Consider the following 27,690-nt stretch of genomic DNA (forward strand, 5'->3'; position numbering starts at 1 on the left):
GGCCGCATTTCGAAACGTCGTAACATCTTACATAACGAGTGTCTAATTTCAGCACAATGACGAAAGAATACTGAACATCTAAGTTATTGACCTACTTTCCAAAGAGGAAAAAAAAACCCGCACTTAATCGTGTAGCCAGCGTCAATGTGCTGTCAGCTCGGAGTGAACCAAGAGCAGGGTGCACCCCTTGCCTGCCAACACTTCCATCACCGCGCCACACGAATCTCTCAATGAGCCCCCGCCGCTATCCCTTGCTCGCGAAGTAATTATCCTCCACGGTGAGTCGGATATTGTCCGTGCGAGAGCCGATCCGCTCGGCGTTCCCGGCGTGGCGCCTATCCCCTAATCCCCGCCGCAGGAACCTCACCCCCCTGCCGCAGACTTCTCTTGGCTCCGTTCCTTGGACCCGCGCCTGTCTCCTCCCACAGGAGCCAGAAAAAAGGTCACAGATGTTTGGAAAAATATTTAGGTCAGTGGATCATTTCCTCCTCTTCCAGTTATAGAGGTTTCCTTTCACCGACAGGACACAAGTAAATTACAATCCGATTGATGTGGAATTCAAAAGGGGAAGTCTCCTGACCTATTTACTGTTTATTTGTCCTTTTTGTTAAGAGTCAGTTTTTCTCGATCACTTGACAAGAGGAGTGACAGAACTGCATTGATTATATAATCAGTTTCCTTTTAAAAGCGCTACTGCAGTTTAGTAGTGTCTGTATTGATTGGGAAGTCTGCAGACCCCACAGTTTTCGCTGCCCAGGTTTAGTTTTGTGCATTGAGATGCGTTTACAACATGAGATTCAACGAGAAGAAACCGGATAGGAGAGCGGGGTTGGTGCTGAGCCAGGGCAGCCCGAAGGTGCCCGGTGACCGAGTGCCGATCGCTTCACCTGACAGCAGCAGCGAGCGGACCCGGTGGAGACCCACGGCGGGTGTGAGCAACGGCAGGAGGTAACCCTCAGTCACTCACTCCCTCAACCACCCCGAACGCCCTCTGTCGCACTGCCGGCTTCTGCTCCGCAAATGTCCGAGAGATAAACAACTTTAGAATCAGCCGCCTGGATAGAAAGGCTTTAAAAGAACTCGCGGCTTAATGTAAACAACAGGAATTCTGCAGATGCTGGAAATTCAAGCAACACACATAAAAGTTGCTGGTGAACGCAGCAGGCCAGGCAGCATCTCCAGGAAGAGGTACAGTCGACGTTTCAGGCCGAGACCCTTCGTCAGGACTCAGAACCCTTCCTGACGAAGGGTCTCGGCCTGAAACGTCGACTGTACCTCTTCCTAGAGATGCTGCCTGACCTGCTGTGTTCACCAGCAACTTTTATGTGTGTCGCGGCTTAATGTGATGCCGGATATCAATGGAGTGAAAATCTGCTGCATTCGTGTGATCTAGCAGTACGATTATTTCAAATGTTTAAACGTTGGGGATGAGAAAATTACTTGTTTAATCCTATTTGACAACTTCGTCAACGCATAATTCATAATTGGCTGAACGTCCATGAATGCTAAACGCTAAATGTCCTGATCTAATGAGCACAACTTAGCTCACGTTATTTCTAAACCAAACCACCGACAAGTATGTTATATTTCCAATTATTTTAACGGCACGCAAAAGTGAATGGTTTTATTTCTGAAATTTGTATTTAATGCATTATCATTACTCGAGTACGTACCTTGTGTTGACAGCAGCATTTGACTTTTGAAATTTACGCCTGTTTTTATAAGCTTGCTTCTATAAAATGAATGTATAACAACATCATTTTAAAACAAACTGCAGTCCCATATACCTATGCAGAAGTGGCCATATCGGTATATCACTGTAATCCTTCCTTACTTTAATTTTATTATTCTGTTACATTATTCTATCCATTTAAAAATACCTCCACCCGTTGTCCAACTTTGAAAGTTATCCTCCCGCCCCCATCAGTACAGTTGATCCTGTTCATTAATAAGAGATTGCAGAAACCGTGAGAACCGGCCCTTAGGCACACAAATATGTCTAAGTGACTGGTTGGTAGAGGTATTTTTACTCACCATATACGGAATATCCCAGCTGAATTGTTTGATTACTTTAGGTTAGTTAATTTCAGTTAGGTCAGCACTGCGTTATCAGTTGATTTCTGAGCAGAAAGGGGGGGGAAATGTGCAAATATGATCCACAATTTAGTGATTGACATGTGAAATGTTGTTCCAATATCTTTTATGGATAAAATCACATAACAACCCAGAGAGTCAGGTGGCATTCATACACAATTGTGGAGAGAACAGACCATTTAACATGTATTTTCTAGTTTATTAAAATGTATTTTCTAGCTTACTGAATGATTTTTGTTAACGGAATTTGGCCAAAGTTTGTATGGAGATACTGGAAGAAGCTGATTGGTCTCTGCTTCTTGAGTATCAGCTGGTAGCCGATATTGTAAATACAGCCTGATTTTCATTTCCTCTGTGAATATGAAAATAGATTCATCATCTGGGATGCTGATCAAAATCTGTTTTTTAATAGATATTTGTTTTTACAGCACTTGTTATGTTGTATCCCGGGCAAAACTACATGGAATGAAACAGTGGTTCTGCCATTACTAATCTATTGATGCATTTGATTAAGTACTGTATTAGTAAAATAGGTTAGTGTGCATTGGATGTTTCTTGATTTCCTTTCCCAATTTGGCAAATATTTATTTTCATCACCTGCTTATTCTCATTCAACCCCTATAGACCATTCCACATCTCAAAAGTTGTTTGGACATTTAAAAAAAGGCACAAACTTTAATCTTGTCGGCAAGCATACAAACTCACAAACGTTTCTGAATTTAACATCGCAGCCCATTGGCTGGGAGGATGTGTGGTCACAAGTAGGTGAGGATGCAGAATTTCACGCATTGAATTTGCCATAGTCTGCTTACCACAGCATTAACAAATTCTAATTTTTCTTTCCTGATCTAATTAGATTCTTAACTTGCTTGTGGCACTGAGTCCAAGAGCATACTCCTGAAATATTCAGTGATATTTTCTCCCCTCTCTCACCCTGTTTTTTACTATTCTCCATTCTGGTTCCCCTCTCATCCTTCTCTTCTCCTCATCTCCTTTTGATGCCCCTCTTTCTTCCCTTTCTTTCATGGTTCACTGTCCTTTGCTACCAGATTCCTTCTTAGAAAAACATAGAAACATAGAAAACCTACAGCACAATACAGGCCCTTCGGCCCACAAAGTTGTGCCAAACATGTCCCTACCTTAGAAATTACTAGGCTTACCATTAGCACTCTATTTTTCTAAGCTCCTCTATCCAAAACTCTCTTAAAAGACCCTGTCGTATCTTCCTCCACCAACATTGCCGGCAACCCATTCCACGCACTCACCACTCTCTGAGTAAAAAACTTACCCCTGACATCTCCTCTGTACCTACTCCCCAGCACCTTAAACCTGTGTCCTCTTATGGCAACCATTTCAGCCCTCGGAAAAAAGCCTCCGACTATCCACATGATCACTGCCTGTCATCATCTTATACACCTCTATCAGCTCACCTCTCATTCTCCGTCCCTCCAAGAAGAAAAGGCCGAGTTCACTCAACCTATTCTCATAAGGCATGCTCCCCAAACCAGGCAACATCCTTGTAAATCTCCTCTGCACCCTTTCAATGGTTTTCACATCCTTCCTGCAGTGAGGCAACCAGAACTGAGCACAGTACTCCAAGTGGAATCTGACCAGGGTCCTATATAGCTGTAATATTACCTCTTGGCTCCTAAATTCTTCTTCTTCAACCCTTCAGCTTTGCCACCTTCTGTCACATTCCAGCTTCTTACTTCATTCTCCCTCCACTGCCCACCTACCTATCCCTACACCTGGTTTCATCTAACACCTGCCAGCTTGTACTCCTTCCCCTCCCCCCACCATTTTACTCTGGCATCTTTCCCCTTCCTTTCCAGTCCTGATGAAGGGTCTCCACCGAAACGTTCATTTCCCTCCATAGATGCTGCGTGACCTGCTGAATTTATCCAGAATTTAATGTGTGTAAATCAAGATTTTCAGTGTCTTTAGAGAATCTCTGGTGTTTGTGATCCTGCCAATTTTCCATGAATCTATTCAACAGGAAGTGTGATAGCTCTGATGGCAAGGATGATATCCAAAATTTCTATGATATATTTTCAGACTCTCTGTTTAGCTGCAGAATTAATTACATTACATGTCTGTAATGAGAATAGGTTGAGTGAGCTTGGCCTTTTCTCCTTGGAGTGATGGAGGATGAGAGGTGACCTGATAGAGGTGTATAAGATGATAACGGGTATTGATTGTGTGGATAGTCAGAAGCTTTTTCCCACGGCTGAAATGGCTAACACGAGGGGGCATAGTTTTAAGGTGCTTGGAAGTAGGTACAGAGGGGATGTCAGAGGTAAGTTTTTCACACAGAGAGTGGTGGGTACTTGGAATACACTGCTGGCAATGGAGGTAGAGACGGATACAATAGTATCTTTTAAGAGACTCTTAGATAGGTGCATGGAGCTTATGCGGTAGGGAAATTCTCGGCAGCTTCTAGCGTAGGATACATGGTTGGCACAACATCGTGGGCTGTAGATTCCGATGTTCTATGTTCTATATAATGTGTTTCCTAGTGAGCTGAGATTTAGTAGAGAGTTAATGGTTCAGGATGAAGAACATTTGTCAGAACCGGGAAAGAGAGAAATCAAGTTTTTGTAAAGTTGAAGAGTAGCTGGGGAAGAGGATAGCTCTGATAGGGTAACGCCATATCCTTAGCAATAAGTTGTAGAAGTCATTCAGTTGATGGGTTAATTAGAGCAGGTAGAGAGTGAAAAATGATCCAGAAGCTATGAGATGAAGGCAGTTAGAGCATAAACATTAAGACAAAGGAATGCAAAAGCTGTGAAATGCAGGGCTGTAGGAAGTGTCTTCTCTGTGCAAACAGAGAGAGTAAAGCATTGAATCAACAATGCAGATCGATGACATATAGCAGTTCCGATGTAGACCAAAAATGCAAGTAAACTGAAATTGTGTAAACTCGCTATTGAATCCGGAAGGCAGGGCTAAGGAGCCATAAAGGAAATAGCTCCTTTAAAATGCTGAAAGGGAAGGGGTATATGTGTTTGCTGGTGTAATCGTCTTTGAAGATAGTGATTATTGCAAAAGATGGTCCATTGAATGTGGAGACTCATTGTGTGGAAGGTGAGGACCATAGGAACCTTAAGCTTGCTCTGTCTAGGAGGAAAGCAGGTGGGAGCAGTTAAGGAAAATTAATAAGTTGCAGTTAACGGCTGTCAATGGTTAAGGAAGAAACATCTGTGCACAATATTTCTGCATTATAGACATTGCAACAGGGATGGAGGAACTGGGAGTAGAATGGAGTCCTTACAGGAGGAGGGTGGGAGGAGTATCACTGAAACAGCAGTTGGCATTTGTATCTGTGTGATGTATGTTTGTCACTAGCTTGTCCTTGAGGTGGCTGCATGATATTTAGCCTTCTTGAGAACTCAGGAAAGGAAAGGAAAGAATCAGCAGTGCTTCATCTGAAGGTCAGAGCAGCGTAAAATATTAAGAATAAAATTAATCAGATTACTGAGTTCTGTATGAGTGCAGGAAACAACATCAATGTGTTTGCTGATTTAGCAGAAAAATCTGTGAGAAAGAATGGAATGTGTGGAATTGAAGGAAAAGATGAGGTATAAAGATATGGGACCAATCAGTGTGCACTGAGAGCTGGTATAGACTTGTGGGCTGAATAGCCTCATGTGTAATAAGGAGATATGAAAATTTATCATTTGTATGATGACAGTTTTAAACATTCCTACCTTGACTTTTCTAAAACGTGTCCTGAAACTCCATAGGGTCATCAACCTTTTCATTCCGCATACAGAAAGTCATTAAAGATGATATCTCTTTGGAAGATGCCATTTACTTTTGAGAGAGAATGTCAGGGGATTCTTCCCTACTTTCAAGGGTGAAAGTATTTTTTTTAACTGATATATTTACATCTGGTAGGAAAGAGAGTTTTTTTTTGACCTGGTAACACATATAACAGTCAGCAAAAGCTGATGGTGAAAGGAAGTTTGTGCTGGAAGGTACTGCTTATCTAGATGCAGATTCTGTGTTCAAAACTTCAAAGTAAATTTATTATCAAAGTACGTATATGTCACCATATACAACCCTGAGATTCATTTTCTTTGAGGTATCCACAGTAGAACAAAAAATACAATACAATAAATGAAAAAACAACAGCACACAAAGGCTGACAACCAATGTGCAAAAAAAGTCAATCTGTGCAAATACGAAATAATAATAATAATAAAAAATAAATTATTATTAAGACTTCATGGCCATTATGAACAGAATGCCTTTTAACTAGCAAGAAAGAACGTTTGGCTCACTAAAAGGCAGCCTACTGCAGCATGCACACCTACTGAATGACAAGAGACATCCTCTTGAGTGTGACTGGCTCAAGTTCCAATTCTGTACCCCATTGTGCAGCATCGAATATGGCAATCATATGAATTTGTCCAGCCCCTGTTGGAGGACCTGCACGCCATAAATGCCACTTTGAATATGTTGCGTGATACTTAGCCTTGGCTATTATGCATAATACTGATCGGCAGCAAAGCTCTCAGTAGCTCATTGCAATCTGAGAAGACACAAAATTTTTGATGTTTACAGGGTTATTGGTTTTTGGTGTGTATGTGTGTGTGTTGGGGGGGTGGAATTGGTGTATGCAAGTGGGATGTGTAATAAACTTACTTCCATTTCTCAATTGTTGTCCATCCCTCTCCCCTTTAATGCTGCAACCTCAATGACTCTATGGAAGCTATTAGCCAAGAGCAGAAATTTGAGCAGCTTGCTTTCACTTCTGCTGTTGTCACATGGGTTCACCAGAAAGGAACTTCATAATAAGGAAGTTAAGATTTCACTTGTTTATATCTACATTGCATTTTCTGCAACATTAAGGAGTTAAGTTTCAACTCTCTTAAGATCGTGGGATTACTGGTTGACATTCTGTTCTGGTCTTGCATGGTATTGGCTAATAAGTGCAAGTGGCCATTTTAACATGGATTGAGGTGTTCTAGTCTAGTGCTAAGAAGTAAGGATTGGACAAGAAATGCTCCTTTATCTCTTAATGGAAGGTGGTGAGTGAAAGAAGGACTTAGCACCCATATATCAAATGTCGGGACTGATGGATTATCAGTGAACCTTACAATAGTAGCTGCATTCTAGGATTCAATTTGCGTTGCTCCTTTTGCTTTGCTTGCAACATCTTCTTGATCTTTATTTTTCTCATTTGAAGAGGTACTTCCCTATAAGTGTCCCTATAGGTTCAACTCTTACTACGGAGCGTAGCAGACATACCGGTTGATCAGTTAATTGGTCATTGTAAATTGCCACATGATTAGGCTAGGGTTAAATTGGGGGTTGCTGGTTGGCAAGGCTCGAAGGGCCGGGAGGACCTGTCCACACTGTACATCAGTATGTAAATAAACTCCACACCAATGCCATTCAGTGGATCCTGACAAGTGCTTCCAGAATCGTTAAGGTAACTGGAGTGCATCTTAATGAGGCTGGCTTGTGCAGTAAGACTTAACTTTGTCAGATGTCTTTGGTTTGGGTACAGTGCACTCTGGCCTATTTGGTTTCCTTATGGATGACGGCAGCCAATTTTTAAAGGGAGCATTCCTAGTCTCTGCCGTTCCAGTTGGGAAGTTTGATAAAAGATATGGAGAGATGAAAGGTTGGACTGTCACAGGACAAAGTCAATGTGGCTGTTTAATGATATCCTTGTGCAAACCTGAAGGAACATCTTCTTGTTAGAAAGCAGGTATATGTTATAAGTTTTTACAATCAGTGAACATTCCTGGGTTTTGAGGAGCTTTGATTGCCAAATTAAAGAGGTGATGACTTCCTGCGCCTGCGGAAGGTTGCCTATCCCAAACTTGCAAGCAAAGTTGATGTAATTAGCTGGCAGTATTACCTACTCTGAGATCCCAGAAATGTCTCTCACAGTGGCTTGGGAGGATCCTAAAGCAAGGAATTCGAGGGCTACACACATAAAATGCTGGAGGAACTCAGCAGGCTAGTCAGCACCTATGGAAAAGAGTATAGTCGATGTTTCAGACCCGTGTTGCTTGGATTTCCAGCATCTGTAGATTTTCGCTTGTTTGGAATTTGAAGGCGATATTTTCTCTTGCAGTGTTATTGTCATTTTGAGAGTTGCTGCAAAATGTGGCCACTAGGTCCAGCAAAGAATCATTTTCCCATATTTCTTTACAACATAGAAGGAGACCAGTTCAGTCCATGCCACAGAGCAATCCCTTTCTCCACTCATTTCAAATCAGGAAAAGGCTATCCACTTTAGAGCTCACAACAGGGAAACAGGATTTGCTCATTGCTGAGAGATAGGATGTTGCTGATATTCAAAGAGACCTGGATGTGCTTAGAAACATACTACTGAAAACCAACATACAGGTGCAGCAAGTGATTAGGATGGCTTTTGTTATGAGAAGGTTTGATTGCAGGATTAATGAAGTATGATGCATTTGTATAGGGCCTTCATTGAGGCTGGACCTAAAATGTGGTTTTGATCTCCATTCCTTAAGAAAAGATGTACTCGCCATAGGGGTAGTTCAGTAAAGATTTATTAGACTGATTTCAGGAGTTATGGGTTTGCTGTATGAGGAGAGACTGAGCAGACTGGATTTGTATTCTTTAGAGTTTAGAAGAATATGAGATTTACTGAAATTCACATTTGTAAATGGCTTTGCAGGCTGGATGAAGGGAGGCTGTTTCTCTTGGTTGAGGGGTCTAGGGGCAGGGAAGGTATAAACTATTTAGGACTGAGGTCAGGAGAAGTTTCTTCCTCCAGAGGGTGGTGAAACATTAAATTCTCTTTTATGGAAGGATGTGAGAGTTCAGAGCATTCATTCGAAACCAAGATCAATAGATTTCTAGGCATTAAAGGAATTGTGTGTGCTGGAAATCGCAGAAGATTGGCCTTGATCTTGACAAATGATGGAGCAAACTTGACAGGCAGTTGACCTGCTCATATTATTTATGTCCTAAAGTGCACTTCATGTAATAAAATATTACATCACATCATGGCAGCATATTAATTTCATATTTATTTAAAAATATATTACTTTCAGTTTCAAAGGACAATGCACATCTTTGCAGTGTTTTCTGTAAGAAAATTTCTGAATAATAATGTGTCTGTATTATAAACTTTTAGGGAATTGAGGGCTTAGTTGCCTAATAAATGTAGTGATGCATTTGCTTTGGCACATGAACAGAATGACTTATTCTGGATTCCGTGCCTTACCAGGGTCCAGAGCCTTACACAATGATTAAGATATGTGTGTAAGTTAGGTGAGAAATGGATTGGGATCGACTTTGATGCCTCCGGTGTTAGTATCTTCCCAACACTGATACGGAAATAGTAGCATTGGAAAACAGCCAGTTCTCGTGGAATTATACAGCAGTATTGAGTTAACTTCACAAAGGAACTAAAGGGAAGAGAAAAAAATTGGCAAGAGAAATATATCAAAAATTAGCATACACCAAGGAGTTATGTTTAAACAGGAGAAAGCTTTACGAACTGTGTTGACAGAAACCCTGAATTGTATTAGTTTTGTTAATATTCTATTTTCTATAAAATATTTTGTAAACCAGTTCAGCTGATTATTATAGTGAATTTTATATAGTTTAAACACAATAAATAACATTTTAATAATTAGCAACACACAAGAAGTGCTGGAGAAATTCAGCAAGACTTGTAACATCAATGGAAACGAATAAACAGTTGATATTTCTGGCTGAGACACTTCATCAGGACCAGAAAGGAAAGGGGTGAGTAGCCAGAATAAGAAGTTAGGAGGAGGGGAAGGAGTACAAGCTGGCAGATGATAGGTGAGACCAGGTGAGGGGGGAGGTGGGTGGGTGCGGTAGAGGGGTAAAAAGTAACAAGCTGGGAGGTGATAGATGGAAGAAGTAAAGGGCTGAAAAGGAAGGATTAAAGGGAGGTTAGCTTCATTTGTCACATGTACAATGAAACATAACAGTGAAATGAGATGTTTGCGTCAACAACCAACACAGTCTGTATATATGTTGAGGGCAAGTATTGCCAAGTTTCCAGCACTGATATAGCATGCCGACAATTTACCAAACCTAGCCCATACACTTTTGGGATGTGGGAGGAAAGTGGAGCACCTGGAGAAAGTACAAACACCTTACAGACAGTGGCGGGAATTGAAACCTGATCTCTGATCTTTGGCGCTGTAAAGCATTACATTAACCCTTGTGCCACTGTGCCATCCTAACAGGAGAGGACAGTGGACCATGGAAGAAAGGGAAGGTGAGAAATTACCCGAAGTTAGAGAAGTCAATGTGTTTGGCATCAGGTTGGAAGCTGCCCATATGGAATGTGAGGTGTTGCTCCTCCAACCTGAGTGTGGCCCCATCGTGGCAGTAAGAGGCCACAGACAGACATGTCTTATTGGGAATGGGAAGTTGAATTGAATTTTGGGTGGCTACCAGGAAAAACTGCTTTATACAGTATTTCCAAACACCCCCCCCCCCCCACCCACACACTGTCAGTCGCAGATGGATCTCTTCAAAAGAGTATTGGTAAGAGCAAGTACTGCGTAGTCGTTGAGAAAAAGGCTCACTCTTCGTATACTGAAGTCTTAATTGGGATTGACTCAGAATAACTCTAGAACCCAAATAACATTTGGCATTTTGGCCGTAAGGTAGAGGAGATGTGTACAGTATGCAACAATTTGTACCCTTGTGAAATGGCAGATTTTTATCCACTTCTTACCATTGAGACAGTAGCCAATTCTGATTCAAAGGGATGCATGCCAGGAATGGCAGTAGGCCTTTCTAAACATGAAGAACAGTCCTGGTGAAACTGCGGCACTGGACCTCATGGATGTCAGCTAACAAATCTGTAGTTCTTCCACTTCCAATCATCGCTGGTGGGAATGGTGGTGAACAAGAGGAGGAGGGTCCAAGATCATGCTCACCGTCAATGATATTAGACCCCAGCATGCGAATGCAATGCATGAGAATGAAGAGTTTTCAAACACAAAGATGATCCATCTTATCCTTTTCTGAGGTTCTCAGTGTCACAGAGGTTGCCTTCAACTGGCAACAGGGAACAGCCAATTGCTCTGGATGGAGCAAAGGCTACGTTCCTAGCAACATATATGGAGGTGTGGAGGTGCATGCTTGAGAATTAATTGAGCCTTTCTCTTCAAATTTAACTGACTAAGTGGACAATTGCCCAGAACATGGTGACAATAAAATTCAGGAGCAATCCAACATGGCCAATTGCTGCTTTTAATCAGATCATCGACCATACTATCAATTTTGATGGAATTTCTCAGTGACTCTTCCATTGATTATAGTTTTGGCACCACCAAAACCATATAGGCTTAGAATTCATTATAATCTGGTTCCAAAGTTGGGCAAAAGAGCTGAATTTCAAGGGTGAGCTAAGAATAATTGCCCTTAATTTCAAATTGTCATTTGAATAACGATGACATTAAGGAACCGTAGTAAATTGAAGACATTGTGAAGCAACAGGAAAACATTCCAATGATTAGAGTCATGTCCAGCTCAAAGGAAGGAGGTTGTGGTTAATGTAAATCATGTAACTTGGGCCAGAAAATTTGTGGCAAGAAGTTTGCATACTAGTTTCCTGGACCAAAGTATCTTTAAATTCTTTAGGTCCGAGGTGAGGATCTTTGAAGATAACTGCATAATGTTCATTCCATTTGCAATTCCTCAGTTAGAGAAGGAGTCTGTATCTGAATGCAGCCAGATCTGAAATTTATATGCCTGCCTACTGTTTCGTGTTATATAAAAACTAGGCAATGGCCATGTTTGAAAGAGAGGATTACTGCAAATGAAATCTCTTCAATCTGAAATATTAATTCTGTTTCTTTGTTTACAGATCCTGCTTATTTTCTGTATTTACTTCAGATGTTCAGCCACTGTAGTATTTATTTTACCTAAGAGAAAATCTAACCAACTTCCCTTCACATTCAGTGGCATTACAATCACTGAATCTTTTGCTATGAACATCCAAGTGGGAGTAGGAGGTTATCCCCAATAGTTAATATAAAATATTTTCTGTTAGGTGTAATACAGTATTACATATGTATTGCAATTATTTGCATGCATAGAGCATTATAAATGTATAAGTCACAGTATTAATACTGTGGCAACCACAGCTAGTCAGAGGCTTGGTAGTTATGCTGAGTGAATCAGTTCTTAATTGCCGAGACTTACTACCTGTATTAGTCAAGAGAATGATAAATGTTGCCTGGATGACTGCAGCTTCTCCAATGGAACAAGCTAGCATATTAAATCAAATCCTCATACACCATTCTGAATATTTATTTGACCTCTGTACCCACTTCCTTCATAGTATCTCTAACCACAGCCTTTGCTAGCTGGAAGAGCAAAGGCAACAAGCACATCTGAGTGCCATGATCTGCAAGTTCCATTCTGTGGCACGTACTTCCTGAGTTTAACCCTACCCCTGATCATCTATTATGAAATTGTGGTTCAGAAGCACTTTGATGAACAAAACAGTGTGCGTATCTTGATCAGAAGGACCGCAGTGATCAATGGAGATAGCACATATCACCTTCCAAAGCAGAGTTAAGATTAGGTATTAAACATTAGCTTAGTCAGTACCCTCATTTCATAAGCAAATAAAATCAGATTCATTGATGTGAGTTTTAATGTCCCCAGCAAATTAACAGAGAAATGTGACTGTAAGGTCAACCAAAGTGATCAGTGTAACATGCAAGTTTATTTAAAGCTTAGTTAGCCCATGCACATTATTTATAGTTTGGTAATATATTTAATATCTGTACCAATCAAACCAAGAGGTCCAAAACTGAACTTAGTTGGAACACTACAGCTACGCAGTTGTGTATAGTGGCTGTCATTGTGTTAAGAGCAGCCGAGCCTTTTCCATTTACTCAATTGCAGTTTTAAAAAACGGAAATGAGGAACTGTCTATGGAAGATTTTAGACTGGATTAAGACTATAAGACATAAGAGCAGAATTAGGCCACTCGGCACATTGAGTTTGCTCTGTTATTCCATAATGGCTGATTTATTATCCCTCTGAACCCCATTCTCATGCCTTCTCCCTGTAATCTTTGACACCCTAAGTAATCAAGAACTTATCAACTTCTGCTTTAAATATATTCAATTACTTGCCCTCCACAGCTGTCCATGACACAGGTTCCACAGATTCACCACCCTCTGCCTAAAAAAATCTCTCCTCATCTCTGATCTAAGTGGATGTCCTTCTATTCAGAGTCTGGGCCCTCTGATCTTGGACTTGCCCACTATAGGAAACATCTTCTCCATGTCCACTCTGTCTAGGCATTACAATATTTTGATAGGTTTCAATGAGATCCCCTAAACTCCAGTGAGTTCAGGCCCAGAGAAATCAAACACTCCTCATTCATTAACCCTTTCATTCCCAGAATTATTCTCGTGAACTCCTCTGGACTCTCTCAATGCCAGCACATCTTTTCTTAGCTATTGGGCCCAAAACTGCTCACAAGTATGATCTGACCAATGTCCTATAAAACCTCAGCATCACATTCATAATCTCATATTCCAGTCCTCCCAAAATGAATGTTAACATGGGTTTGCCTTCCTTACCACCAACTAACATGCAAGTTGACCTTTAGGGAATCCTACAAGAGGACTCCCAAGTGCCTTTGCACCTCTGATTTTTGAAGTTTATCCCCAATTAGAAAAAAGTATACTTCTTTACTGTTTCTACCAAAATGTATCACCATACACTTCCCTATACTATATTCCATCTGCCATTTATTTGCCCATTCTCCCAATCTGTCTAAGTGCTTTTGCAGACACCCTGCTTCCTCAACACTACCTGCTTCTCCACCTACAGTATCTTTGTATTTGTATCGTCTGCAAACGTGGCCACAAAGCCGTCAATTCCATCATCCAAATCATTGGCATTTGGCATTGGCTTAAAGAGAAGCGGTCCCAATACCAACTATTATTTACTGACAGTCAACCAAAAAAGGTCCCCTTTATTTCTGCTCTTTTCTTCTATCTGTGCTAGTACCTTTCCTTTCATACCATGGGCTCTTATCTTGTTAAGCAGCATCACGTATGGCACCTTGTCAAAGGCCTTCTGAAAATCCAAGTAAACAACATCCACTCTTTCTCCTTTGTCTATCCTGTCTGTTATTTCCTCAAAGAATTCCAACATATTTGTCAGGTAAGATTTCCTCTTCAGGAAACCTTGGTGACTTTGGCCTACTTTATCAAGTGCCTCCAAGTACTCTGAAACCTCATCCTTAATAATGGACTCCACCATCTTCCCAACCACTGAAGTCAGGCTAACTGGTCTAAAATTTCCCTTCTTCTGTCTCTCTCCCTTCTTAAAGAGTGGAGTGACATTTGCAATTATCCAGTCCTCCGGAAGCATTCCAGAATCTAGTGATTTTTGAAAGATCATTACTAATGCCTCCACAGTCTCTTCAGCTACCTCTTTCTGAACCCTGGGGTGTAGTCCATCTGGTCCACCTTCAGACCTTTCGGCTTCTCCAGCACCTTCTCCTTAGTAATAGTAATTACACCCACTTCTGCTCCCTGACACTTTTGAATTTCTGGCATACTGAGATTCAATTGAAGGACTCATGACAAGGGAAAGTGTACCTATCTTTGTAGGGCCTGGAAATACACTTCCTTGATCAAACAAATAAAATATAGATATATTTTGCTTGAAGGTTTCTTTATATATGCTTCAGCCCAGATGGAAAGCAATCTTCCCTTTTAATGTTCAAGTCCCTGTCCCTGTCCCTGTCACAATAGATTCAAGTCACAATTAATGCTTAGAGCTTGATTAACAATTATAACTGAACAGCTGCCTGAGTCTGGCAGCTATTGCCTCGATCAGCAGGGCCAGTGAGGTTAAAATCAGAGACCATGGGGAAAAGCGCCACTCCATTTTAACTGCTTATCTACTCCATTCCTGACCTGCAAGGCGAGTTAATTGTCGATATTTTTTTCTGTTATCCCTATTTTATCAGCTCCTAGTTCAGTAACACCTGCAATTATAATCTGATCATTTTTAGTGATCTTCACTGGAGATGGTTTTCAGAAAAGTGGGAAAGTGAAACAGAATTGTGAAACAGTATTACCTTGCAGTGTGAAGTTACTGATATTTAAGCACAGTTGCATATAGCACTACAGCTACCAGCTAGTTGTGAATATGCATTGTTCTTAAATTAACTATGCAGAATATATGTATCCTGTCAGACAAATCCATTTTCTTTCTCTTCCTCTTCTTCATGCTTGGAAACTACTGCTCATTCCAGCTTGCTTGCATATGAGAATAAAGTATATGTCAGTAAATTATCAATACTTGAATTCCATTCTTTATATGAAGATTAAAATATTTATAAGGATGTTAGTGCTGGTGTAATTGGTGCTATATAGACAGAATTATATAGTCATCATTCAATAATTTTTGATATTTACCTTCTGATACAGCCACTATGTGATAATTAATAATAGTGACCACTTACTAGATTCTGAATTCTGGATGTAATGTTGATACTTTCTTAGTTAGTTGCTTTCTATCAAACTTATGTCCCCTTAATTTTACTTAGTGTGGAAAATTTGTATACATTGAAAAAAGATGATGGCACAATGCACGTGTTACAGCATTTAATCTTGAGTTCTATCTATAATTGCTACAAAAATCTCTGGGAACAGTGTCACCAAGTGCACATGTTTAGATAGTAATTTAAAATCCAGTTTAAATAATGAATTTTAACAACCCCTTCCAACTCCATATCTAAGATTGTAGGAGTTGATTTCAAATAATATACAGTTCCTATAAAAAGTATTCACCGGTCTTGGAACATTTCATGTTTTGTTGTTTTACAACGTTGAATCACAGTGGATTTAATTTGGCTTTTTTGACACTAATAAACTCAAAATAATTGATTGCATAAGTATTCACCCCTCCTTAATACGACAGACCAAATTATCACTGGTGCAGCCAATTGGTTTTAAAAGTCACATAATTAGTTAAATGGAGATCACTGTGTGCAGTCAAGGTGTTTCAATTGATAGTGGTAAAAATATGTCTGTATCTGGAAGGTCCAACTGCTGGTGAGTCAGTATCCTGGCAAAAACTGCACCATGAAGACAACAGAACACTCCAAGCAACTACACGAAAAGGTTATTGAAAAGCACAAGTCAGGAGATGTATACAAGAAAATTTCTAAGTCACTGAATATCCCTTGGAGTAGAGCTAAGTCGATCATCAAGAAATGGAAAGAATATGCCATAGCTGTAAATCTGCCTAGAGCAGGATATCCTCAAAAGCTGAGTGATTGTGCAAGAAGGGGACAAGTGAGGGAGGCCACCAAGAGAAACTATGACAACTCTGAAAGAGTTATAAACTTCAGTGGCTGAGATGGGGGAGACTGCACGTGCAGCAATTGTTGCTCAGTTACTTCACCAGTTGCAGCTTTATGGGAGAGTGGGAAAGGAAAGCCACTGTTGAAAAAAAACTCATGAAATCTCTGCTAGAGTTTCTTAGAAGGCATGTGGGAGACTCTGAAGTCAGCTGGAAGAAGGTTCTATGGTCTGATGAAACCAAAATTGAGCTTTTTGGCCATCACACTAAACGCTATGTTTGGCATAATCCAAACACCACTCATAATCAAAAACACACAATCCGTACCGTGAAACATGGTGGTGGCTGCGTCATGCTGTGGGGATGCTTCACTGCAGCGGGCTCTGGAAGGCTTGTGAAGGTAGAGGGTAAAATGAATACAGCAAAATACAGGGAAATCCTGGAGGAAGGCCTGATGCATTCTGCAGGAAAACTGTGACTTGTTTTCCAGCAAGACAATGGCCCCAAGCATAAAGCCAAAGCTACACAGGAATGGCTTAAAAACAACAAAGTTAATGCTCTAGAATGGCCAAGGCAGAGCCCAGATCTCAACCCAACAGAGAATTTGTGGCTGGACTTGAAAAAGTCTGTTCACTCGTGACCCCCATGCAATCTGACAGAACTTGAGCAATTTTGTAAAGAAGAATGTGAAAAAATTGCAGTGTTCAGATGTGCAAAGCTGACAGAGACCTATCCACACAGACTCAAGGCTGTAATTGCTGCCAAAGGTGCATCTACTAAATATTGACTTAAAGGGGGTGAGTAATTATGCAATCAATTATTTTGTGTTTTATAGTTATAATTAATTTAGATCACTTTGTAGAGATTTGTTTCCACTTTGACACAAAAGGCTCTTTTTCTGTTAATCAGTGTCAAAAAAGTCAAATTATATCCACTATGATTCAATGTTGTAAAACAATAAAACATGAAGACTTCCAAGGGGGTGAATACTTTTTACAGGCACTACATATAAAAATAATAAAATAATGGAAAAAGTAATATTTTCACTTTAGTTGCAGCAGATACTTTCTTGATATTTTAGGATTTGTATATCTGTATCCTTCCCAGGTAACCTCACAGTGTTCCTGCAACATTACATGAAATTAAAAATGATGGTTAAATTGCAGACATTAAGGAATAACAGAGAGTTAAAGAAGACATTTTGAGCAGTGAGGTAATGGAGATAGTTGGTAAGTTAGTGGTAAAGTCTGGGCCATATATTTTGTTTTATGTTTATATCAGTGCAAAATGACTTGTAATTTAGGGTCTCGGCCCAAAACGTCGACTGTACCTCTTCCTAGAGATGCTGCCTGGCCTGCTGCGTTCACCAGCAACTTTGATGTGTGTTGCTTATAATTTAAAAGTCATTTTAAGAATGTATTTTGTATCCTGGACAATATTTTTTCTACGTGTGTGTCTTTATGCTGAATTTTTCATTGTCAGAAGTGTAGGAAATAATGTGTAGTTCCTGTGCTAATTTACTGAAAAGCAATTTAATCAATAACTTACTGCTGGAAACAATCTTGATTTTTTTTAGGAAGTAGTTAATATTGAGATCTAAAATTTTCATTCTGTCATTCTTGAAATTAGAGCACTTTATTTATTTAAAAAATATATTTTATTATTCAGTTATATTTAGAAATTTGCAGTAGATATTTTCATTTATTAAAAATGCACCTTTTTTATCAAGTATGTCAGGTGGAAACTCTGCCTGGCTTCAATATATTATAAAGTGCAAGTGGAAATGCATGAAATTTACCAATATGTGATGGGACCTTTGTGATTATTTGATGTCTATTATTAAGTGTTTTATATAGTCATATCATGAGTTATGAGTCATAAAATTGAAATGTGCACTTGCAGGCCATGGTGCTAATGTTTGGATTTTTTTTCTCTTTGATGTTTAAAAGGCAAATACTTTTATCCAGACTTTCTAGTGAAGTGCCAGCTATTTCAGTTGGAAATGGCAATATTCTTCAGCCTAAGAATGTCTCACGTTCCCATGTGAGCACAGAGATTGAGCTGGTGCACTGAAACTCCTGGCAGTGGAGTGAAACCGGCTTCACTCCCCCTGGTCTACGTGCAGGGGGAGTCTTCTTACAGCACACTTACGCCTGCGCTCACTTATTACAGTGAAATTTTGTGGCATTGAGAAAGAAGTAAGGAACTTGTATTTACCGTGATGGAAAGCCTTAGAAATTTTTTAAGTGATTTCATGTTTTAAATTACATTTAACTTTAATAGTTTTAATAGTGTAAAATATGCAGAAGACTGTAACATGAGAGCAGTCAGACCCCATGCTATTTGCTCACTGTGATCTCAGTGAACAGACCAGTTGTGAGGGTGGTGAATCTGTGGAATCCATTGCCACAGACAGCTGTGGAAGCCAAATCCTTTGGTATATTTAAGACGGAGGTTGATGGGTTCTTGATTAGTAAGGGTGTTAGAGGTAAAAGGGAGAAGGCAGGGGAATGGGTTTGAGAGGGATAATAAGTTAGCCATGATGGAATGGTGGAACAGACTAAGTGATCTGGCCTAGTTCTGTTCCTTTGCCTTATGGTCTTATGGTCTAATGGTGTTAACTGTACTGATTATTGACAATGCATTTCACCACCAGTTTGAATTTCACAAGTGTCTGGTGCCAGGTCAAGCTTGTTACTAATGGATAAAACCATTTTGCACCTCTTCAAGTGGATGGATGTGTCTTCTGACTGAACTGGTGGTGGAAGTCATCCAGTCTTTCTGCAAGCCCTGGCTGAACACAGATGAGAGTGTCCACCAGGAATTTTAGTAGAGCACTGAAGACTTGATAGATAACATGAAGAAATAGATACATGTCCCGTGCCTACAAGGGACCAGGAAGTCCTACAAGCCTGAATCAAAGAATCTCATGACACATTCAGGAGTACTATCTCAAGGCACACCTACCAAAAACCTCCAGCTAACAGCATCTGGAGCCCAAATTCATAAACCTTACATAACAGAAACCCACAGACTTTCTACTTCTCCATCAGTTCTTATAACCAACATCTCAGAGCCCACAAGCACATTCAACTCGAGATAACTCATTCATCCAAACATATTTCACAGAACTCAGTAATATACGTCCTTTCTTCAAGCAGAAAGAGGTGTCACATAGCTGGGGCTAACAGCAGCAACTCACCTTTATCACACAGGGCTGTAAAGTTTCCCCTCACACAACCTGCCTTTTGGGGAGAGTGTGGGATATTATTGGAATGGCTACTACGTACTTCCATGGCTTGTGCTGGTGCATACTGAAGATTTTTGAAGGGTTATTGAAGGTGATGGTATGCTCATAACTAGTCACCTTCTCAAATTCCACTTCCTCCTTGGGCAAAGATCTTTTATGATTTAAAGCCTGCAGATTGTGCAGCTTGGCATTGTCTCTTGATCCATTGTTTGTACCCATCCATTCAGATACTGTATTTAAAATTGCACAATACACAGGTTACCTTAAAAGTGTTGGATACAGTCCATTATTAGATTCGAGTAAGTATAGTATTGGCAAGACAAGGTGTAACCCCAGATGTCAGCTTCTCAGAGAATGAATTTGCCCAGTGTTATTACATTCGTGGGTCTAATGAGGATTATGATCAGGAAGCTGCTACAAGAAGGCTTATAATGGTACAGTGAAACTCCTGGCTTTTGTCGGACCTGCCTGCAAGCATCTATGCAATGTCAAACAGCTTGCTGGAATCTGATTCAACTTTATGCTGGTCTGGCTACTATGATCCTAGTGAGCAAATGAATTTTGGAGATGACCTTTTCCATGATACAATTGTTGGTTAACTCCATTTGAACTTTTGCAGGTTCTAGATATCATACAGCTCTGATGGCTGAATCCTCAGCTGCTATTCCAGCATGAGAAGAAGTCTCCAAATGTCTGAATGCTGAAGTGCTGAGGGCTCAGCTATGTGCTACAGTGAGGGGTAACAAAGTTGGGAGAAACGTACATAACTCACATCCACTGACATTGAGTTGGAGGTTTCACTTTAAGAGGCTGGTCTGACATGATGATTTTTTTTTAACATAAAGAGTTTTAGCATGCTTTTGGGTGTTGGTCTTGGAGTTCGTTAAAATACGTTGCGGGTTTCATTAAACATAAAATGCCTCACCTCATTTTATTTGCGAAAGCCTACAACAGGAGCTCAGACAAATTCAGCTTGTGGCCATGCAAGTTCAGACTGCTGCTGTCAAAAGGTTTTGAGAGTGGCATTCAAAATTGCTTTGTAGATGCAAATCTGATCTTCCTCAGAGTGTCAGTGATTTTGATTTTGTAGCTCCCATTCCAGTGCTGGTTGAATTGTTGCTTGTCAGCCAGTCCATACTACCACCACTCACAACTGTGTGGTGCAATATGAAGCCAAGGCTTGTATGCACAGAATACTTATCCCTTCCTGCCACTACACAAGCGTGTCGATTGCACCTCTGCTGCCTTCTGCTAATTGTGCCACAACCGGGGTGGAACTGTGTGCACAAGAAAAGGTAACAATGGCACATGAAGTCGTGTGGTATGGAAATGTGCAAGGTTGATTAGCTGGTCAACTGCATCAATGCATTCATTTCATTATAGAAACAATGAGCTCAGTGTATTTTACTCATTAACTGATGTCACGGTCTGCCTCCTCTGCTTGAGTCCAGGGAACACGAGCACTGCAAACGCAGCCATCCTTCCCAATATTGCAAATCACACAGCACAAACTGCAGCAAGTTTCTTCTGGCAACAACATTCAGGACAAAATGCTTAGAATCAAATTTCAAAAGCAATGCATCCTTAGATTTCAGAATGACTTATTGGTGAATAAAAGCTTTAGAACCAGTTCAACTAATTCATGTGAAACACTTGAAAAAAGCAGGATCGTGTCTCACCAACATAATCGTCAACAGTCTTGTTACAGCCTTGTATCTGTGTGTCCTCCATGATTTCCCCTTTAAACTGCCCCAATCCTTGAAGACTTGTTCCGCACCTCCGATGTATTCCGTCATTCCTCAAAATCACAAACTTAGTTTGAAATATTTATATTACTGATGCTACAGTTTTGTAGTACACAGCTTTTCCAATGTATTGGATTCCTGCCCTTTGGTGTTGGAACTACAATGTTTTAGCATTCATACATGGGTGCATTTCAAGTTGTTATCAACTCTTCCTGCTTTTAGCACCTGCTTTCTTTTTATTACAACTTGTATTTAAAACTGCTTGACACTCATCTTGTGAACAGAATGTCTTGAGAATAAGTAAACAAAGCCTTCTGAATCTCTTAACATCTCCACTTTATAAACCTTTGGTTTATCTTATGAGTTGCATGTTGCATATTTGGGCCAAATTCCTGTGGCCTTTCTATTCTCTTCCATTGGACTGTAGTGGATCTATTCCCATCTAAACCTGCATACAAAATTACCTTCTGGAAAGGGAAGATCTTACACCTATTATCTTTTACTTTTTTTGTGTAAAACATAAAGTTTCACATCTCTTTGAGCTCAGCTGTAATGTTCAGGTCTCCTGTAGGTAGATTTCGAGCCTGTAGCTCTGTGTATTTAAAAAGGAAACCATAGAAACCATAGAAACTACAGCGCAGAAACAGGCCTTTTGGCCCTTCTTGGCTGTGCTGAATAACTTTTCTCATCCAATTTAGCAATGTGACCTAAATTCATTTTCACACAAACTCAATGTGCTTTACTACACTGTTGCCCAGGCAATGTATTGCTGCCTTAGTTAAGCACCCTTTGTCAATGTAGTTACAGGTGTTAATCAAACAATGTCTTCAATTAAAAATTAATCTGTAATTAATCGACTGATTATTATTTCATTATCAGCAAAGCTATCCAAAATTGGTGCAATCCAGCATCGCAACCACTACTATATTGCATAGCTAGTGCAATTGATGAAGGAGAGATTTCGGAAACCTAGATTCAAATCCAGAATGTATTATCCTTTACATAATTTGTAAAATTAGGGACTTGTGAAATGGACAATGTATCTGATAACATCAGCCTCCCACTTCATGAGCCTGGTTAAAAATTGGAAATGAAATGGGAGCTACCTAATTACCAGTTGGAAAGTGGCTGGATCAGTGTAGTATCTTGTCATTCATTGAGCCAGCTACCTTCCCACTGCATTCTCTCCAGCAAAGTCAGTCTCTGCCACATGCTCAGGACACAGCTGAGAAATACCACAAAGAAGTTCTGTGCTGATCTCCTGTGAAATGGGGGAAGCCAGTGAAAAGAGGGCCAGTCATGTCACATAGCCGAACACTGCTGCTTGTCAAGTGGAATCTGCAACAGGGTGGTTCTGCTGAACTGGGTTGGAAGCCCTGCATGTCCTTCGGTGATTGCTGAGTGGCACACGTTGTGGCTGCAAACAAGCAAGGAGCGATAGGTGGAGGTTTGGTTGCATGATCCGGTACGTACAGCTTTCTTGTTCCAATTTCAACGACCTCTTAATTGACTTCTGTGCGATCTTAACCTGTAATCGCTGGTATCCATTAGTAATCCAAAAGGAGCACCAACTGTCTTAAATTAAAATAATCTTGGTCATCTGGTTTTTGCAGTTGTAATACTGTTGAAGCTATTGGAGTCAACATTATCACCTTCTAAAAATCACAAGAACCTTAGGGTTCTGCCTTTGTACAACAGAATACTGTTATTCAGAGGTGTTTACCAAAGTAGCATGGCCCTCCAAAGATAAAAGATCAGTTTGGGATACATCAGTTGTTATATACAATTCAACCCCTCAAGAATGTTAAATCTTTTTGAATGTTGTGGAACTATGTTTTTCAAGGAAACGCCAAGTTATATTTACCGCAAAGGAACTTTGATGCCTTGAGGAACAATTTTGTATCTATTGAGTTCTATTTCATTAAGTTTATAATTAATTATTTTAAGTAATTAAAGAAAGAAAGTTCAATATCTTTGAATATAGAACAGTACCATACAGGATTGGTCCCTTCAGCCCATGTTGTTTTGATTAACTAATTAAACTAGTGATTAATGAAATTAAGCCCTTCTGCCTACACAACATCTATTCTCTGCGCACTTATGTACCTGTCTATCCTATTTGCCTCCACTACCATCCTTGGCAGTGCATGCCAGCAAACCGCGCCCCCCCCCCACTCACCCACCTACCTCCGCTCTGTCCAAAAAAAAAATTGTCCTGCACCTTTTCTGAATGAGCGAGGTTGATGTTCTGGAGCATGTTGATATTAAGGGAGAGGAGGTGTTGGAGTTGTTAAAATACATTAGGACGGATAAGTCCCCAGGGCCTGACGGAATATTCCCCAGGTTGCTCCACGAGGCGAGGGAAGAGATTGCTGAGCCTCTGGCTAGGATCTTTCTGTCCTCATTGTCCATGGGAATGGTACCGGAGGATTGGAGGGAGGCGAATGTTGTCCCCTTATTCAAAAAAGGTAGTAGGGATAGTCCGGGTAATTATAGGCCAGTGAGCCTTACGTCTGTGGTGGGAAAGCTGTTGGAAAAGATTCTTAGAGATAGGACCAATGGGTATTTAGAGAGTCATGATCTGATCAGAGACAGTCAGCATGGCTTTATGAAGGGCAGATCTTGTCTAACAAGCCTGATAGAGTTCTTTGAGGAGGTGACCAGGCATATAGATGAGGGTAGTGCAGTGGATGTGATCTACATGGATCTTAGTAAGGCATTTGACAAGGTTCCACACGGTAGGCTTATTCAGAAAGTCAGAAGGCATGGGATCCAGGTGGATTCAGAATTGGCTTGCCTGCAGAAAGCAGAGGGTCGTGCTGGAGGGAGTACATTCGGATTGGAGGGTTGTGACTAGTGGTGTCCCATAAGGATCGATTCTGGGACCTCCACTTTTCGTGATTTTTATTAACAACCTGGATGTGGGGGTAGAAGGGTAGGATTGATAGGATGCAGAAGTGGGCTGAGAAGTTGGAGATGGAGTTCAACCCGGAGAAGAGTGAGGTGGTACACTTTGGAAGGACAAACTCCAAGGCAGAGTACAAAGTAAATGGCAGGATACTTGGTAGTGTGGAGGAGCAGAGGGATTTGGGGGTATATGTCCACAGATCCCTGAAAGTTGCCTCACAGTAGATAGGGTAGTGAAGAAAGCTTATGGGGTGTTAGCTTTCATAAGTTGAGGGACAGAGTTTAAGAGTTGCGAGGTAATGATGCAGCTCTATAAAACTCTGGTTAGGCCACACTTGGAGTATTGTGTCCAGTTCTGGTCGCCTCATGAAAGGAAGGATGTGGAAGCATTGGAAAGGGTACAGAGGAGATTTACCAGGATGCTGCCTGGTTTAGAGAGTATGTATTATGATCAGAGATTAAGGGAGCTAGGGTTTTACTCTTTGGAGAGAAGGAGGATGAGAGGAGACATGATAGAGGTATACAAGATATTAAGAGGAATAGATAGAGTGGACAGCCAGTGCCTCTTCCCCAGGGCACCACTGCCCAGTACAAGAGGACATGGCTTTAAGGTAAGAGGTGGAAAGTTCCAGAGGGATATTAGAGGAAGGTTTTTTACTCAGAGAGTGGTTGGTGCGTGGAATGCACTGCCTGAGTCAGTGGTGGAGGCAGATACACTAATGAAGTTTAAGAGACTACTAGACAGGTGTATGGAGGAATTTAAGGTGGGGTGTGATATGGGAGGCAGGATTTAAGGGTCGGCACAACATTGTGGGCCAAAGGGTCTGTACCGTGCTGTAATATTCTATGTTCTATGTTCTATGTTTTCTTTGAACTTGCCCCTCTCACCTTTAATGCATACCCTCCAATATTAGACATTTCAGCTGTAGGTAGAAGATATCAGCTGTCTATTTATGCCTCCCAAAATCTTACAAACTTCTATCAGGTTTTCCCTCAGTGTTGGCCATTCCAGAGCAAACAGTCCACGTTTGTCTAACATCTTCTCTTAGCACATGCCCTGTAATTCAGGCAGCATCCTAGTTAGCCTCTTCTACACCCTCTTTAAAGCCTCCACACCTTCCTATAAAAAGACCAGAAACTTTCCGAATCCCATCCATGTTCGTAATTTTTTCTTTTGATTCCTATAAAATGATTGAAGTATTAACTGTGATCAGTGCTTTATGTATATTAGCTTGTTGTCTTAATTGAATGGCTACTCAACTTATTTGATTCACTGATTTCGGATGAGACTGTTCCTTTATGGATTGCATCTGACTCGAAGTTACCTTGGAGTTGCGTACCATAGAACTAGTCAAGTGCTCTTGCAACATTGTTTTATGCCTGCATTTTGCACAAATCTTCATCGTCATCGTGGCTATCCCTTGAGGTCAAGGATGATGGTCTTCGTTCTGAAGAAGTGGCCCACAGAGTGAAGACGCCTGTGCGTGTATTTGTTTAATGTGTACTTGATGTTGCACTCCAAGAAGCACACAATACTTCATAAATCAACCAACTGATTCCAATGGCATGGAAACCACGATGATTGGAGCTGATGGATTTGTTGCAACCTTCATCTGCCTTCACAGCCGTTGAGTTCGAAGTAACCTCATCCGCCTGTTCCACTGTTGAGGTCTTGCTGGATTGTTCTTTGTCAGGGACCTCACCCTCGACCTTACCGCCTTGGGTGACCCTACCAGGAGCATAGCTCCAGACGGCATTGCTCTCGGGATCACAGGACCACACAAGCTTCTCCACCACGACAAGGTGACAATCCACGGAGAAGAATTTGCACAAAATACTCCGGTGAACAGCTGCACTTCCCTACAAACCTTTGATTTGCTGTTGGTGACACAATTTTAAAACTTCCTGCACATTTAAATATAATAATTCCCTTTTGCCTTTATTCTTTTACTGTAGAGATTGCAATTTGTTGTTTTACAGTTAGTCACAGAATGGGTTATTTTCATTTGTGACCAAGGTTCAAAGGTTCATTTACTGTATTATCAAAGTAGACAACTTTGAAATTCTTCAGTTCTCCAGGTAGCTATGAAACCAGGCAGCGTGATCATCAACCCCAAAATCCCACCTTCCCGCAAAAAAAACACACAAAAATGGAACAGGCAGATCAACCCCCAAATCCCCCTGCACAAAAACCAAGCAAAGTGGATCAGGCACATTAACCCCCAAATCCCTCCTCCCACACACAAAAAACAAATAAAATGGAATAGGCACATCAATCCCCAAATCCCTCCTTCAGAACAAAAACCAAGCAAAATGATTCAGGCACACTGACCCCCAATCCTTTCTCCCGCACAAAAAAATCAATAAAAACGGATCAGACACGTCAACCGCCAAATCCCCCTCCCCACAGAAAAAAAATCCCGAGAAGATCAGGTGAAAAAAAACACAGAATATAAAAACCTATAAAACTGAAAAAAGAGCCTATAGTCCAAGTTCACATCCAAAGCACAGAAAAAACCTGGGCAACGCTCTCCAGGCGCAGAGACAGGCTCTCCCCTCTCCGGTCTAGAGCAGCTTACAAAAAGACAAGCGGCCAGCGCTCGCCCTCTGCACTGGCTTCAATGCTTCAATCTCCCTCGTCGCTTTAATTAGCAAACAATGGAAGCTATAATTGGCGAAATGGAGCCAAGTATTAGCTCAAGCCTGTCCTGTAGCCTTCTCTCCTCAAGGTTCGCTCAAATTGTCTCTGTCTCCCGGAAACCTCTCAGAGAGTGCAGAGCGCTGGAACACCCAAATGATCTCCAAACAGCAAAACACAGACTCCAACAGTTCCAGAGTCTCATTCAAGTTGAGAAACAAAGGTAAATGACATAAAAGAAGTGAGAAAGATGGTTTCATGATCTATCAACATGATGTTGGCCAAAGGAGTGTTGTACGCAGGCACCATCTTGACCAGAAGTCCTGGAAAATATGGACAGGGGAAAATGTGCAATATCAAGTTGTGTACCTTTAAAATGGAGCATGTCAAATAAACATGTGTTTGAGTTTACCGCACATCCAGTAAGATCACAAAAGATCTTTCACCACATCATCATTTCTACATAATTCTCATATTCTTTCATTCCTTTAATATTCAGTAATCTAGTGATCTCTTGTGACATAGTATCCACAACCTTCTGTGGTAGATGATTCCAAAGCTTCATATCCCTTTCGGTAAGGAAATGTTTCCTCATTTCAGATGCTTTATTCTAACACTTTGTTCTAAACTCAGTAGTGTGACAAACATTCTCCTCAGTACCAAACCTACTGAGTTTTTGACGATTTGAAAAAAAATTCTTTTTTCATTTTCTTCTTAGAAAAGTGAAG

The 27,690-nt window shown here is 40.7% G+C and overlaps 1 protein-coding gene across 2 annotated transcripts in view; it reads left to right on the plus strand.

Annotated features, from left to right (window-relative positions):
• Positions 1–511: 511 nt before the first annotated feature.
• The window catches only part of LOC134349013 (neuronal PAS domain-containing protein 2-like), a 114,624-nt gene continuing 87,445 nt past the window's right edge, over positions 512–27,690 (plus strand). The window contains exon 1 of one of the 2 annotated variants that reach the window (XM_063052853.1): positions 512–948. In XM_063052853.1, coding sequence (XP_062908923.1) covers positions 791–948 — 158 coding nt within the window. In that variant the 5' untranslated portion in view covers positions 512–790. The remainder of the gene's footprint in view (positions 949–27,690) is intronic. The other variant, XM_063052854.1, reaches the window with a different exon arrangement.

Source organism: Mobula hypostoma, chromosome 7 (genome assembly GCF_963921235.1).
Source record: "Mobula hypostoma chromosome 7, sMobHyp1.1, whole genome shotgun sequence".
NCBI lineage: Eukaryota > Metazoa > Chordata > Chondrichthyes > Myliobatiformes > Myliobatidae > Mobula > Mobula hypostoma.